The sequence below is a fragment of the Neolamprologus multifasciatus genome, chromosome 22, assembly GCF_963576455.1.
Source record: "Neolamprologus multifasciatus chromosome 22, fNeoMul1.2, whole genome shotgun sequence".
In the NCBI taxonomy this organism is placed as follows: Eukaryota; Metazoa; Chordata; class Actinopteri; order Cichliformes; family Cichlidae; genus Neolamprologus; species Neolamprologus multifasciatus.
Genome location: NC_140459.1, coordinates 28123099 through 28136719, shown reverse-complemented (window position 1 = coordinate 28136719; position 13621 = coordinate 28123099). Strand labels below are relative to the sequence as shown.

The 13621-nt window shown below is 42.3% G+C and overlaps 2 protein-coding genes and 1 long non-coding RNA gene across 4 annotated transcripts in view; 1 reads left to right on the top strand and 2 right to left on the bottom strand.

Moving 5' to 3' along the window:
- LOC146493672 (CMP-N-acetylneuraminate-beta-galactosamide-alpha-2,3-sialyltransferase 1-like) overlaps positions 1-9518 on the bottom strand; it is a 96583-nt gene extending 87065 nt beyond the window's left edge. Inside the window, exon 1 of the mRNA XM_085149045.1 lies at positions 9404-9518. The gene's annotated coding sequence lies outside the window, so the exon portion shown is untranslated. The remainder of the gene's footprint in view (positions 1-9403) is intronic.
- The window catches only part of LOC146493661 (uncharacterized), a 534640-nt gene that overhangs the window by 196129 nt on the left and 324890 nt on the right, over positions 1-13621 (top strand). The gene's annotated exons all lie outside the window — the stretch shown is intronic.
- The window catches only part of LOC146493670 (CMP-N-acetylneuraminate-beta-galactosamide-alpha-2,3-sialyltransferase 1-like), a 55882-nt gene that overhangs the window by 16458 nt on the left and 25803 nt on the right, over positions 1-13621 (bottom strand). For both annotated transcript variants that reach the window (XM_085149048.1, XM_085149049.1), the window contains exons 3-6: positions 10443-10639; positions 9404-9571; positions 6013-6058; positions 5253-5372 (exon numbers count right to left, since the gene is read on the bottom strand). In XM_085149048.1, the coding sequence (XP_085005174.1) occupies positions 5253-5372; positions 6013-6058; positions 9404-9571; positions 10443-10639 (531 nt within the window). The remainder of the gene's footprint in view (positions 1-5252; positions 5373-6012; positions 6059-9403; positions 9572-10442; positions 10640-13621) is intronic.

Sequence of the window (13621 nt, the reverse complement as noted above, 5' to 3'; positions counted from 1 at the left end):
ATAGCAGAACTTCTTGCCTTTGAGGCTTAAGCTGAAGCATTTGCTTGCCAAGGATGTTACTGTAAAGAGGTCAAAGTCATAACTTGACAGCATTCTTCACTGCTGATGACTCACTGTGGTATTGTCATGACGTCAACGGACTCTTCAGCAGTTTGTCACAAGAGCATGTTCCAAGACACAAGAGCTGAATCATCTCTGCAATGATTCTTCACAAAAAAGCTTGAAGGCAGTCCTACTCCATAATGGAAATGCCAGACCAAGTGTGCCGATTGCCCATTCTGTTCACCTAAAGGAGTCCTATGACAACATGAAGACACTGCTTGAGACAGTTGCATATAAAACTCACCAGTAGTGATCTGTAGGTGACTGGTATGTTGATGGGAATGCAAGCTTTTGGGAATGCGAATCACCAAATACTGCTGTTTCCTGGGCCTGTGGACAGTCAATCTACTGTGTCAAGCGTAACTGGCAGCCACTAGATGCCTATGTCAAGTTTCTGCCTCTGGTTGAACCGCATAAAATATTTTTGCCACCTCTCCATATCAAGAAGCTTAATGAAGAATCTTGTCAAAGCCACGGGCAAAGCGAACTCACTACATTTTCAGTACCTTGCTGAAAAGTTTCCAAACATAAGTGCTGCAAAAATGAAGCAAGGGATATTTGTAAGTGCGCAGATCAAGTCAGTTTTGCAGAATGAAGGCTTCAAAAAAACTCTCAACAGCAGAGTTTGAAGCTTGGGAGGCATTCAAGTGGCTCTGCGAAAACTTTGTGGGCATCCACAAGTCTCCTACATACAAGGAAGGAGTTCAGCATCTGCTTGATTCCTACCAGAAACTGGGCTGTCGCATATCAATGAAAATACACTTCCTACACTCACACTTCTGAGTTCTTTCCAGAAAAAGCGCCTTGAGGCATAGCTGGACTAGCCATCGGGCATACCGGGCATTTGCCTGGTGGGCCGATGGTGATTTTTCATTTTTATGGGCCGATGATTTTTTTTTTTGTAACGGTATAAACAATGAAAGGTGGTGGATTGGCCAGATGCTGGCCGATGTGTAAGTTGTTGGTTGGTGGTGGCTATGGTGGAGTTTCCACAGAGGCCAGCAGGTGGATGAGGGTCCGAGTGTCAAGTGAACTGAACTTCAGGTAAGAAGTTATGACCTGCAGTCTATCTGGGTCAGATATAAACCAAGTTTAGGTGTAGTTTATTTTCGTTTTGCTGACTTTTTACAGTTAGTTACAATAACTGGTACTGCGTACTAGCTAGCATGATGGAGTTTCTATACTGCTGGGCTGATAGTGAAGTTTATTTTGTTCATAAGGTTAGTTAGTAGAGTTACCAACCGTCCGGTAAAAAACTGAATCGTCTCGTATTCAGAGAAAACGTTTCGCATTGAGCTGAAAAGGAACGCAGTTTGTCCCGGATTTCAGCTAGAATGGAAAAAGACACAAAGCTGGAGTTACTCTGTCTTTACTCTGTCAGCTGCTTCTTCTTCTCTCATTCTCTCCCCCTCCCTCTCCTGTAGCTACTTCAATCATGAAACTGATCAATGATCAGCTGATAGGCTTTTCTGACGCAAGTCCTGTCTCTCTTGTTTGTTTATCTCCCACTTTGCGCCAGAAAGAGGAAACCAGCGATGTCGCGCTAAACAGCAGCGTGATAAGCTGTTGTTAGAATTTATTTAATATTACTTAGTATCAGCTGATGTTTGCTGGAGCCACAGCCGTAAAAGCAGCTGGTCATGATATCGGTTTGGATATGTGGCGAGAAGGAAACATGAAGATGAAACCAGGAGAGATCCCTGCTGAATCATCAGAGCTGAACAGGTGATGGAGAAACCGGTTAACCTTTAAGGTGGCATGAATGAGCTGATGGGAAGTTATTAACTGTTTCTGAGAGACAAATAACACCAGGATCCTTTTCTAAGTAGCTGACAGCTGGTAATTGTGCCGGGGTGGGTCCAGCAAAGTTTTGCCAGGGGGGCAGGTAGGGCATTAAGAGGGAAAGGGGGGGAGGGGGGGGGCACAAAGAAATACTTTTCTTTTGTATTCTCATTTAAAATGTCTAGCTTTTATTAAATAATTATCTGAATCTTACAACTAAAGTTTTTATCTGATGTCAAATGTATAGAAATCATACATATACCAACAGGACAGTGTATATAACTGTCACAACAGTGTTTGTTTTCATTCAAAGGCTTTATGGCTTTAATACCTGGTGGGCCGGTCTGTAGTTAAAAGCGTTTTTGAAGTACAGTGGTAGCTGACTGACACTGGTCATTATATCTATGACACAGTGTTTGACTATCTGACTTCGCACTGAAAATTTACTTGATTGGTGCCCGCCGTTTAATAAAAAACTGCATTCAATTCTATTGCAGATGAATATTACTAATAATTCAAAAAGTTCATGAAAAACTGGTTTAGAAAAGTGTTTTGTGCTTTCTGATGATTACAAAAAATTTTTTTGTTGACCTATGACCTAAGTCTGACATAAAGAAGAGGAAGGTTACAAATGTTCTTTAACCCCTCTGATTTGCTATCATCCTCTCACATCATCACACCCCTTATCTCCACTTCCAATCTATGTTGCATTAACAACAGAGATGGGCAGTATTGCGTTATCCAACTACTTTTTTCAAGTAATGAGTAACGTAAGGGATTACTATTACAAAAATGTAATTAAATTACTGTTACTTTCCTGTAAGCACGCTGTGTTACTGCGTTACTAAACTGTCATGATTTTGTTTGTGAAAGTGTCTCATGACAATGACGTAAGCATGTGCGACGCCCGTGGCAGCAATAGACATGTGTAGATGAACAATAGATCATATGGAGTGTGGGAGAGACTATGACCTTGTAGCGTTTAAAGTGTGGACATACTTACATTACTTTAAGTTTTATTCTGTAAAAAGTGACAAAAACATTAGTGTCCGCTGTACACTCGTTTTCTTCCCACTGCGTGGGAAGAAAACTTCTTTCTTCAGCGAAAAATTAAACCTAGAATCTGAGCAAGCACCTAGCACGCTGCCACAGGAATGTTAAATTGACAGAGAAACCTCCACCCGCCCCACTCCTGCTAAACAGGTGATTTAAGAGTGACAGGACTCCGTGCTGCTGAATCTTTGATTTTATTTATTTATTTTTCTGCTGTGTTTTACTTGCATCCATTTGAAAGCATGTAAACACAAAACATTATTTTATTTTATATGCTGTAATATGCAGAAAGTAGGTTTAAAAGATTAAAACTAATAAAACAATTCTTAAAAAGAGGCTTTCCATTTGATTCAATTTTATATGATGGATTATGCATAAAAAATAGAATTGGGCTGAAAGGTCTATTGCTTTATTATGTATTCATGTTGTGTATCATGTTTTCAAAAAGTAAGTAAGTAGCTAATTACTTTTGAAAATAAGTAATCAGTAAAGTAATTGGATTACTTTTTGGAGACAATCAGTAATTAGTCACTAATTACTTTTTTCAAGTAACTGATTAACAAACATCTAGACACAGGCTGCAGACATATGTTGTTTTTCGTATGCATGCGTGCAGCATTGTGTTATCTGATGGCAAGACTATGCATAGCACCTGCTAGCTAATGAAAAGATCATTTTTGGTTTGTTCCCTAGACGTTCTTCCAAAATTCCTTGCAGTCAAATTTAAGTTTTATGGGGGGGTTTTTTCTAGCAAGCCCTGAATTAATCAGGCAAAAGCTAGATGCAACATTTTTGCATTGCTTTGAAAAGTATTAGAATATGTTAAAATATTATATAAATGATAACTCATTTTTTACTTATTGGTTTGTTAAATACACATTTCTTAGGTTCACCAGCTGAGTGAACATGTTTGTAACTCCATGAAAAATTAGCTGACATCCACAGCTCTTTTAACATCCCGAGATCCACTGACGAAAATGTTAGTATTAAATAATCCCCATCCTCCTTTTTGTTTTATCACTGCCACTGGCATCATCTCTAATCGACTCAGATTGTAAATGCACCAGTATACTGTGGACAGTATTCCTATCACAAGTTGAACTTGAACTCTACAAAATATAAAGATATTAATACATATGATGGCATGCTTTGCTGGCACATCAGAATATATTATTTCGTGAAAGTTACAGCTTCATAGCAGTTACAGCAGTATAGAAACAGTATTTCTATAAGTTGGCAATATGAATACATATTTACAAGAGCATTCTTCATTAAAGCTGCGTCAACCTTCCACTTAAGGAGCTTCAAGAGTACCATTTTTCATGCTTGAAATATATTCAGAAGTGCTTTTTCCATAAACTCCATAAACTACAACACTGCATGTGGCAGTGCTGGATAGTTTAACAGCCTCACAAATATGAAGCCTAAAATACCACAATTGCCCTCTAGTGGCTTGCTGCAGTACAGGTACTGTGAGTCTGTTAACATGAAAACACAGGCGAAGGGATAACATAAAATTGGAAGGAAAGTTATAATCAAATAATAACTGTATTACCTAAGATAAAATATAAATTCTATTTTACAAGAGCATCTGATTCTCACATTTACAGCCTTATTTTGACATAGGGTTTAAGCTAGGGTTCCAACTAGATAGGTAAATATTCCAGGGAAGAAAGCAAAATAAAGTGTTGTTAGAATGTGTTCAAATGTAATATGTTTATGATACGTTCTGTTCAAATGGTCACGTCACACTATTCTGCCCTACATGGCCATGAATACACTGCATTTATTCAATTCAATTCAATTATATTTATATAGCGCCAAATCACAACAAAAGTCGCCTCAAGGCACTTCATTTATAAGTGCAATGTATTAGTTGAGTCTCCTTGACTCCAACATTGGTCCTGTCTTTACTTGGTATTAGATCAGTTTGAACGTTTGGCATTTGTATACAGTGCTATCTGAGAGTTGCATAAAATTATTTTTGGCTGCCTATTTGACACAAGTGGGTAGCTCTGTACGTTTGAATGGGAAGAACTTATGTTGGATGCCCTTTCAGACACAACCCCAAACGACAATATGTTTCTCCAGTTGGAATCAAACCAGCAACTTTTCACTTGCCAGTCCAAAGTGTTAAAAACTACACAATCAAAGGTGCACTTTAAGTACTAACCATAAATATACTTTCATAATTTACATTACATGAATATATTAGTTTGTGAAATTGCTTCTTAATCAGTTTTTCTTCGAGTATGTCTACAATGAGTGTCAGTCAGATGCATGATGTAGAAGTAGATTGTGTAAGGTGAACATACCTCATCACACATTAATAAGCTGAGAACCACAGCAAGAAAGCCAGTGGATGGATAAGCAGCCTTCTTTCTCAGCCAGACATCATGGACATATTTCATGAAAGCTGGATGAAGGATCGACACCTGTTGTGAATCAGACAAATCTTTAAATCTGAGTTTTATTAATTGTTCTTTTATGAAGTATATGCACAATATACTAATATACAAAATACCACTGTGGCTAAAAGAAGCCACTATTAGTGGCATGGCTTTGTTCAGTGACATGCATGACTTTCTGAGCACATAATTGTCAAGTATGAGCAACTGTGGAAAACAATAACAATACTCATTGCAGAACAGAGTAAACAACAAATACTTCAACAAAGTAAAGGCTGAGGGTAGGGAGAACCATTGCCGGGGGGGGAAGCATTACTGGAAAATGTGATGAAGCATATCTAGCCTCTGGCTTCACCTACTCCAAAGGCATTGGGAGCACCCGCTGGGCTGTCCAAATTGGCGACAAACAGTATCCAGCATTCTTGATTTTTAGTGGGAGCATACATAATTCTTATTTTAAAAAATTAAATTTATTCAAAATGACGACGTTGATGTCAGGATTGGTTTGTGAGAGCATCTGACGCCTCTGTCTTTCTAAATGGGGGACAGTGACTGCGTGTGTCTATGTAAGCATGCATGCCTGAATTAATGGTAGCATAAAGTTATTATTGGACTTCTTGGGTATCAACATTTGCCAGTTTTGTTAAAGTAAACCTAAAATACTCACCAAATCTTTGTTAGCTATCTCTTTAGAGTTTGGAGCACCTTTTTCCCTGTTGAAAAGAAAATATATTGTTGAATTTGTTTAAAAAATTATTGTTTAACAAACAAATGCTAATAATTACCTAAGACTTAAGAATCACAATAGTTGTTGATAAAACAATTTATTTACCTTTTTTCCATGTAAAAAAAAAAAGAGTTGCTGCTAGCTGTGTGAAAAACCAGAATATATCATAGGAATATATTTTAATATCAAACAGCTCTTGGGGAGTGGGGTGTCTCAAAATTGTGTTTTAATATTTCCTGTTTATTAGCCCACTAAAAAATTTGAAAATTGTTAAAGAAAGTGGATATGCAGCTAAAAGTAATAGTATTACTGCTTTAGCTGTAAGTTAAATTACTCCCAATGGTCCCAACGGCAACTAGAGAGCAGATTTAATGGGGAGATGCAGTGCCTGTTTTAGGGAAACATGGTTTGAAGCTAACATTCTGTCAAAGGCTTGACCACACATACAATGGGACAATGCAAGATGTTCAATTCATGACCCTCAGGAAATCAAGGCATTTTTGTATGCAGAAAAAATGAAGTAAGATGAGCCTGGTAGAAGAATCGATGAAGAACGTACGGTTACTGTGTAACCTTGGTTCTCTTAGTGAGAGACCACCCCCCTTGGTCGTGGCGTGTGGATATTTATTTAAGACACTCCGGCACGCCCGGCTACGCCCCACAGCTTACGTATAAAACAGCTGTGTGGACGTGACACCGGTGATAGTTTGATCGGAACGCGTCTCCGAGTGGCTTCACGGTGGAGAGAGAACCAAGGTTACACTGTAACCGTACGTTCTCTAGCATATCGAGACTATCTCTCCACACCGTTACATGTTCCATATGTACGGGGTAACTCTGTAAGACACCCCGCGAGGAGACAGTGCACCGCCAAGAGTGAAGGTGCCGGGAGTCAGTGGCAACGCACCAATAGAGACAATAGAGGCAGTAACGCCAAGTAACAGCCCGCTGGTCGCATAGGGCTACGACATGTGGGCAATGCCCGACAGAGAGTCGGTACTGCAGCTGGAGAACTCTCACTCGCCACAGCGAGGTCCGACTGGCGTGTACACCAGCGAAGCGGGCAACACGCCAGGTGAACACAGCCAGCAAGCAAGCTTGGGTTGTGACCCATCCATCCTCAAAGCTGAATCCACCCCAAGCTGTTGACAGACAGGGAGGGGGGGTCTGGCAGCCTAGCCTGCGTAAGTGGAGGGCTGAGCAAGGCAACGACCCGACGGTCTACCACCAGCACCGTCACTACATGCATGTCCGCAGACAGTGGAGCCTCAAGAGTGAACTTGCAATGAGACACTCGAGGTCAGACACAAAGTCTCAGCTACTGGGCGTCCCCGTGCTGGCCATGTAAGTCCATGACACACAGGCAAAGCACCAACCGGGAGTCAGCATCGCAGGCTGGGGACCTCTCACTCACTGGCCAAAATGTCAGACACAGCAAGGTCTGACAAGCTCAACCCGCGGCATGCGGTTGGAGCGACTAAAGGCCAGAAGCACGGGCAGCCCACGCATACGCTCCCCAAGGATCCCCAGCTGGAGCCTTCGGAGCCCAGGGCCCGAACCTGGAATCCCAGGAGCAGAGAGAGGAGAGGAAGCGTAGCTCATCGAGCCGCTGAGAGGAGACCCGACTGGGTGCCTGCAAGAAGCGGGCAACGCCAGACAGGGAGCCAGCGCCACAGGCTGGGGAACACTCACCCGCTGGCTGAGGCATCAGACACAGCAAGTCGGCAAATGCGGCAACGTGCCAGGGGAACACAGCCTGCAGCCGCAGCAGCTTACATGCCAGACAGAGACTGGCTAAGGAGGCTGGAGAACACACATGCGCTGGCTGACGTATCAGACACAGCGAGGACCGACTGGCGGGCTGCAGTGCAGCCGCTGGGCAGGAGGGCCAAGCCAGGGATCCAACCTGCAGGTCGCCCCAGGGCTAAGTGGCTGCCGAGCGCTGTCCATAGACAGGGGAGCCACAAGAGTGAACTCGAGGACGAGACACTCGAGTACAGCCAGCACCGCAGGCTGAAACACAACACACTCGCTGGCTGAGCATCAGACACAGCGAGGTCCAGCTGGCGCGTAAACTGGCAAAGCGCAGGCAATACGCCAGGGAAACACAGCCTGCAGCTGCAGCAGAAGCAGCAGAAGCAGTAGCAGCAGCAGCAGTAGCAGCAGCAGCAGTAGCAGCAGCGGCGACGGCTTAACCTGCGGTCAGAGCCGAGAAGCCATCCCAATCGAGGAACGACAGGAGCCCTGCTGGCCGTGTGAACCGCGCACTGCGGGCAAAACGCCAGACAGAACAGGCTACACTAGGCTGGAGAAGGCACTCGCCGCATCGAGGTGCGACTGGCGTGTAAGCCAGCGAACGTGGGCAAAACGCCGGGGCAACACAGCCTACCAAGCCACTCGAGCACAGCAGCTGGCTAACGCTTTGACAGAAGCCCGCGACATGTGGATAACGCCCCAGAAGGGAAGGCAGAGCCACCAGCTGGAGAGGTCAAGTCACAACAGATCCCTGCCTGGCACTAGGCAGTGACACAGAGCCAGGGAGAGAGAGAGAGCCTGTCACAGCAGCTTGGCCACTCAGAGGATGGCCGAGGTAGGATGAGGCCCAGGGCCTGTCCCAGGAGTAGAGCAGATGACCTGGACCATACACGACAGGGGAGGTGCTGGTGGCTCAGGCCACTGAGGGCCCAAGTGGCAACCCAAGGTTCACCACTAGGGCATAGCAACCACTCCGCGGTGTCTATGGACAGGGGGCCAGCAGAGTGGGCCTGATGAGACACTAACGGACAGACGGGAGGTGTCAGCTCACTGAGCGGGCACCTGCTCTGGCCAGGTGACCCGTGATACAGGGGCAACCCACTAAACAGAGAGCCAGCGCTGCGCGCTGGAGAACACCCATTCACCGTCTGACATATCAGACACAGCGGGGTCATATTTCCGTTGTGTTTTGTGTGCTTTTGCAACGTTTTTCTCATTGCTGGTGTTTTCTTAAGTTGCAGTCCGTTTGGCCCGTCGGGGCCACCGTGTAAATGAGTTTAAGGGCCAGGAAAGAAAATTTAAATATGTAATTTCAATGCCAAACAAAATATACACCATCGATCTGAGACCTTTAAGGTTTAACTAAATTTTGAACCTTGTTTAATTTGCTTGTTCAAACAGACGAACCTGGATTGCACCTTTACTTATAGTTAGCTAAGACTGTGTAGCAAAGCTATTAAAATCTGAAATTTCATAATGCCATTCCAGTACAGTTGCAGTACAGTTTCTAGCAACATAAGTTTTAAAAGAAATTGAAATATAATTAAAGTGAAGACAGAAACCATGTTTGGCCTACCCTGGAATTAATGACTTCAGAAGCCACAAAAAGTCAGGTGTTTTGAATGGAAAAAACAAAAGATGAGTGGTGTTGTCCAATCTAGTAGAACTTTCTGGATACATGACATGATGAGTTGTTTTAGTTCCAACATCTCTTTCAAAACCTTTGGTTCTCCCACGGTTGACTCTAAATAGTACAGAAGGATATATAAGTTTACATATTTAGCATTTTAGACACATTGTAACATCTCATTATATGTATAACAAAACATAACAAAACTTAGATTTTTTTGTGACATGAATCTAGGCTTTTCAGGTTTTGTCAGTGAACAGTGCTGTTGAAATTAGCTTTAGTGTTTTGTTTTTGTGTAATGATGGTTATAATGTGTGGGAATTATATCATTTTATATCATTTTATATCATGTTGATTCTTTTCTATCTTTTATTAAGCTTTGAGCAATGGCATTTGATTAAACATTTATTCCATGTATTAAATATACAGTTTCAATCATGTTATTAACACACATTGCATTTGTGCTCATGATAGAGTTAAGCATACAGTCTAATGAAGGTTAAAAGCGTCGTTCAGCGTTATGTCTGAACTGATATATTGATGAAATGACTTGAATGCTGTGAATGAATGCCTAACATGCTTACATACACATAGACATGAAGTATAATTTCTAAGGTAAAGGTGAAAGACATCTTGCTTTGTCTCTGCTTGGCAACTAGTGATCCGGGACCTACAGGAAGCATCTGGAGGAGCCAGACAACCATATAGGGAAAAATGCTGTTAAACACGGAAACTTGTTGAACTGTCGTTAATGATAACCTATACATGTGATGTTTTGTCTAACGTGAGAAGGGGCGTTAACCCTGACATAATAAAACCATGCTGAAAGTATGTTTTGACGGGAGATCTGGGTTGACAATATCGAGCTTTGTATCTTTCCACACATGTGTTTAATGAAATCATTGTTTTGACGCACTTGGACCAGTAGTTGTTTGTCTCACACCTCAATCACAAATCGGGACAAATGCTGTTAAATTATTATTACCTTATCACAATATCATGGAAATCAATCAGGGGTCCATACTGAGATCCTCTCAAATTTCCAGAATTCCCCACCACTGCACATCTCCTGCAGCGATCAGGGCGAGGTTCTTCAACATCTGCAAAGGGTGTTATTGTCTGAAACACACGTTCTAGTGTTTTATTGTAGACAGTGAAGTTTTGTTTTTCCCCCTGTAAGGGCTGAGAAAAAAGAATAAAGCAACCTCAGATCACATCTCTTGTTCAAAACACATTTAGTCTTTAACATTATCCCTGCTAATAACAAAATATCTGCATTGTCTTGGAGCAAATGTGCGCAATAGTGTAATTCCCTTAGGGATTAATAAAGTGTTCTGATTCTAAGTATTCCAATCATACAATATACAAACTTTCTGACTTTTGTCACAGAAACACTAAAAAAAATCATGAAATCAATTCAGTTTGATTCAATTTCAGTTATTTGATAGATAGCACCAGCATCTATTTCTAAGTGTCTTCAAGGATCAAACGTATGCACATTTGTGTTATTAATTATTAAGATATGTCTGTGAAGGTTCTCAATCATCCGGGTCATTGTAGTCTAAGGAGCTTGGGGGGGGGAAGCGTCTTTGATTTCTTTGAGTTGCTTGAAAACATTTCACTTCTCATCCGAGAAGCTTCTTCATTTCTAGGGTTAAATGCCAAGGTTTGGGGTGAGCAGGGTGAATCTTTTGCTGTGAAGTACAGCCAGACTTTTGACCGCTTCGCCTTGGGCGTTTTTAATCTGTAGCTCTGCTCTAAAAGAACGTACGTACCTGGGCCCGCCTACTACGCTTGCAAAGGTAAAATGATTGGCTGGAATTGAAAGTGTGCGACATCTCAGGAAAAAAAAGCACCGAAATAAAGCACCGGAATGTGCGCTAGTGATGGTAAATTTGATTCTTTTTACTGAATCAAGTTTTAATGAGTCACTCAGCAAAGTGAATCGGGTTTTTTGAGTCATTTGATTCACTGAGTTAGTTGACCAGAGAGTGCAAAAAAATGTACATTTTCACTCAAACTTAATTTGTTTCTCTTTTTATGTAAATCCCACAGCTAAGATGAATGAGTCTAAAAAAAAAACAACTATTTTATAGAGCAAAAAAGAGCAAAAACATTTTTAAAATTAAGCAATTTCCTATCAAAATTGCTTAATAAACATTTATTTTGTTTATTTGTATTTTATTAGTATTTTCCTTAAATGTGTCAAATATATTTTCTCATCTAAATGTCCCCTGAGCTGTGAGCCAGGGGGCGGTAATGCGCCTTAACATTGGTTGCCAGCCAAGAAGAAGAAAAAGCTGTGAGCCAGGAGCGAGGGGGTGAGTGAGTGAGTGGCCCTTTCTTAATTCTCAAGTACGTGAGTACGTACTCGCGTTCTCGGTGAGTACATACTCGCCGAGAACACACGGGAGTACGGACTCACCGAGAACGCGAGCACTTACTCGCGATTTGTACAATTGGAACACCAGCGTACTTGATGATGTCACAGGTCCGGAGTTTTTACTGCCGTCCCCTCTTAATTTAACTGTGAGTAATATGTTATGAAGCTTAACTTTAATCACAGCCAAACCGGTTTACTCAGGAACAAATAAAACACTGAAATAAACCAAACATTAACATTTAGAAGTGATCTAAGTGACTTATATATCATGTTTAACCTCAGCAGTGAAATCTCTATTAATAAAAATAGTGTACATGCACATACGTGTACATACCTTAATAAAAACAAGCAGGTGAGATGTTAGAACGCTTTTATTTTTATTTTAGTGGACACTCAATACATTAGACAGCTACTGGGGTTTGGGGTTTGTTTAACCTGAGTAGCGAAGAGACCGCGGGGGGGTTGAAAACAATGTGCCGGGAGTCCGCTGTTCTCGCCGGCTGTAATAATCCTCGACCTCGCTGTCTGCTATGGAGCTGGCGGGTCACAGACGTCTCCGAAAACGTCGGAGCTCGTTTGGAAATATATGATATCTTGATAAATCGAGCAGATATTTGAAGTTTACACAACTACATTCTCGCTTGAAAAGAACTTAAAAGTTTATTTTGTGACCCAGAAAGAGTAATATTTAAAAGTTTTTAGTCCCGCTCGTCCGCCATTGCCGCGTTTGAGTTTTGGACGAAATGCATTCTGGGATATTTAGCTGTACCAAGTCCACACAAGTCACCACCGATGCATGCTCGATAAAACGGGCGGAGCGAGAACACATCCGGGACTTTTTCGCGTTCTCGGCTTGATGCGTACTTCGAATTGGAACAGTACTTGGTCTCCGACTGATGACGTAACACGAGTACACGAGAACGCAAGTACGCACAAGTACGCATATTGAGAAAGGCCCAGTGATTCGTTCGCTCGCTCTATGATTCAGCACAGGAGGGAGGGGGTGAGCGAGTCCTGAGTGATTCGCTTACGCTTACGATTCAGCACAGGAGGGAGGGGGTTAGTGAGTCCTGAGTGATTCGCTTAAGTTTACGATTCAGCACAGGAGGGAGGGGGTTAGTGAGTGAGTGAGTGATTCGTTCGCTCTATGATTCAGCACAGGAGGGAGGGGGTGAGCGAGTCCTGAGTGATTCGCTTACGTTTACGATTCAGCACAGGAGGGAGGGGGTTAGTGAGTGAGTGAGTGAGTGAGTGAGTGAGTGAGTGAGTGAGTGATTCGTTCGCTCTATTATTCAGCACAGGAGGGAGGGGGTGAGCGAGTCCTGAGTGATTCGCTTACGCTTACAATTCAGCACAGGAAGGGAGGGGGTGAGTAGCTCAAATGTGCTGTTAGCATGTTAGCAGAGCGATGCTACTGTGAACCGAGGAGCTATTTTCTTTATGTGAGCTTCTACTCAGGGTTTTTTCTTCCAGTTCAGAGCAGAAATGCTTTTGTTAAGAAACTGGCTGTTGTTTTCCCCACACACAATTTTAATTATAAGCTAGATATATTTCTACTAATGGAATTAGTTTGCTAACAACAACAGGGATGAGTCAGTGAGTCAGTTGGGCTTGTGAATCATGATTCACGAGTCAGTAAAGTGATTCTCGAGTATTGAACGATTCATTCACGAATCGAACATCACTAATGTGCACTGCTTTTCGGTCTGGTTGCTACCAGACCGATGTCAGAACCAGTGCCATCATGGCACCGGATACCGGTACCCATCCCTACTGCTAAT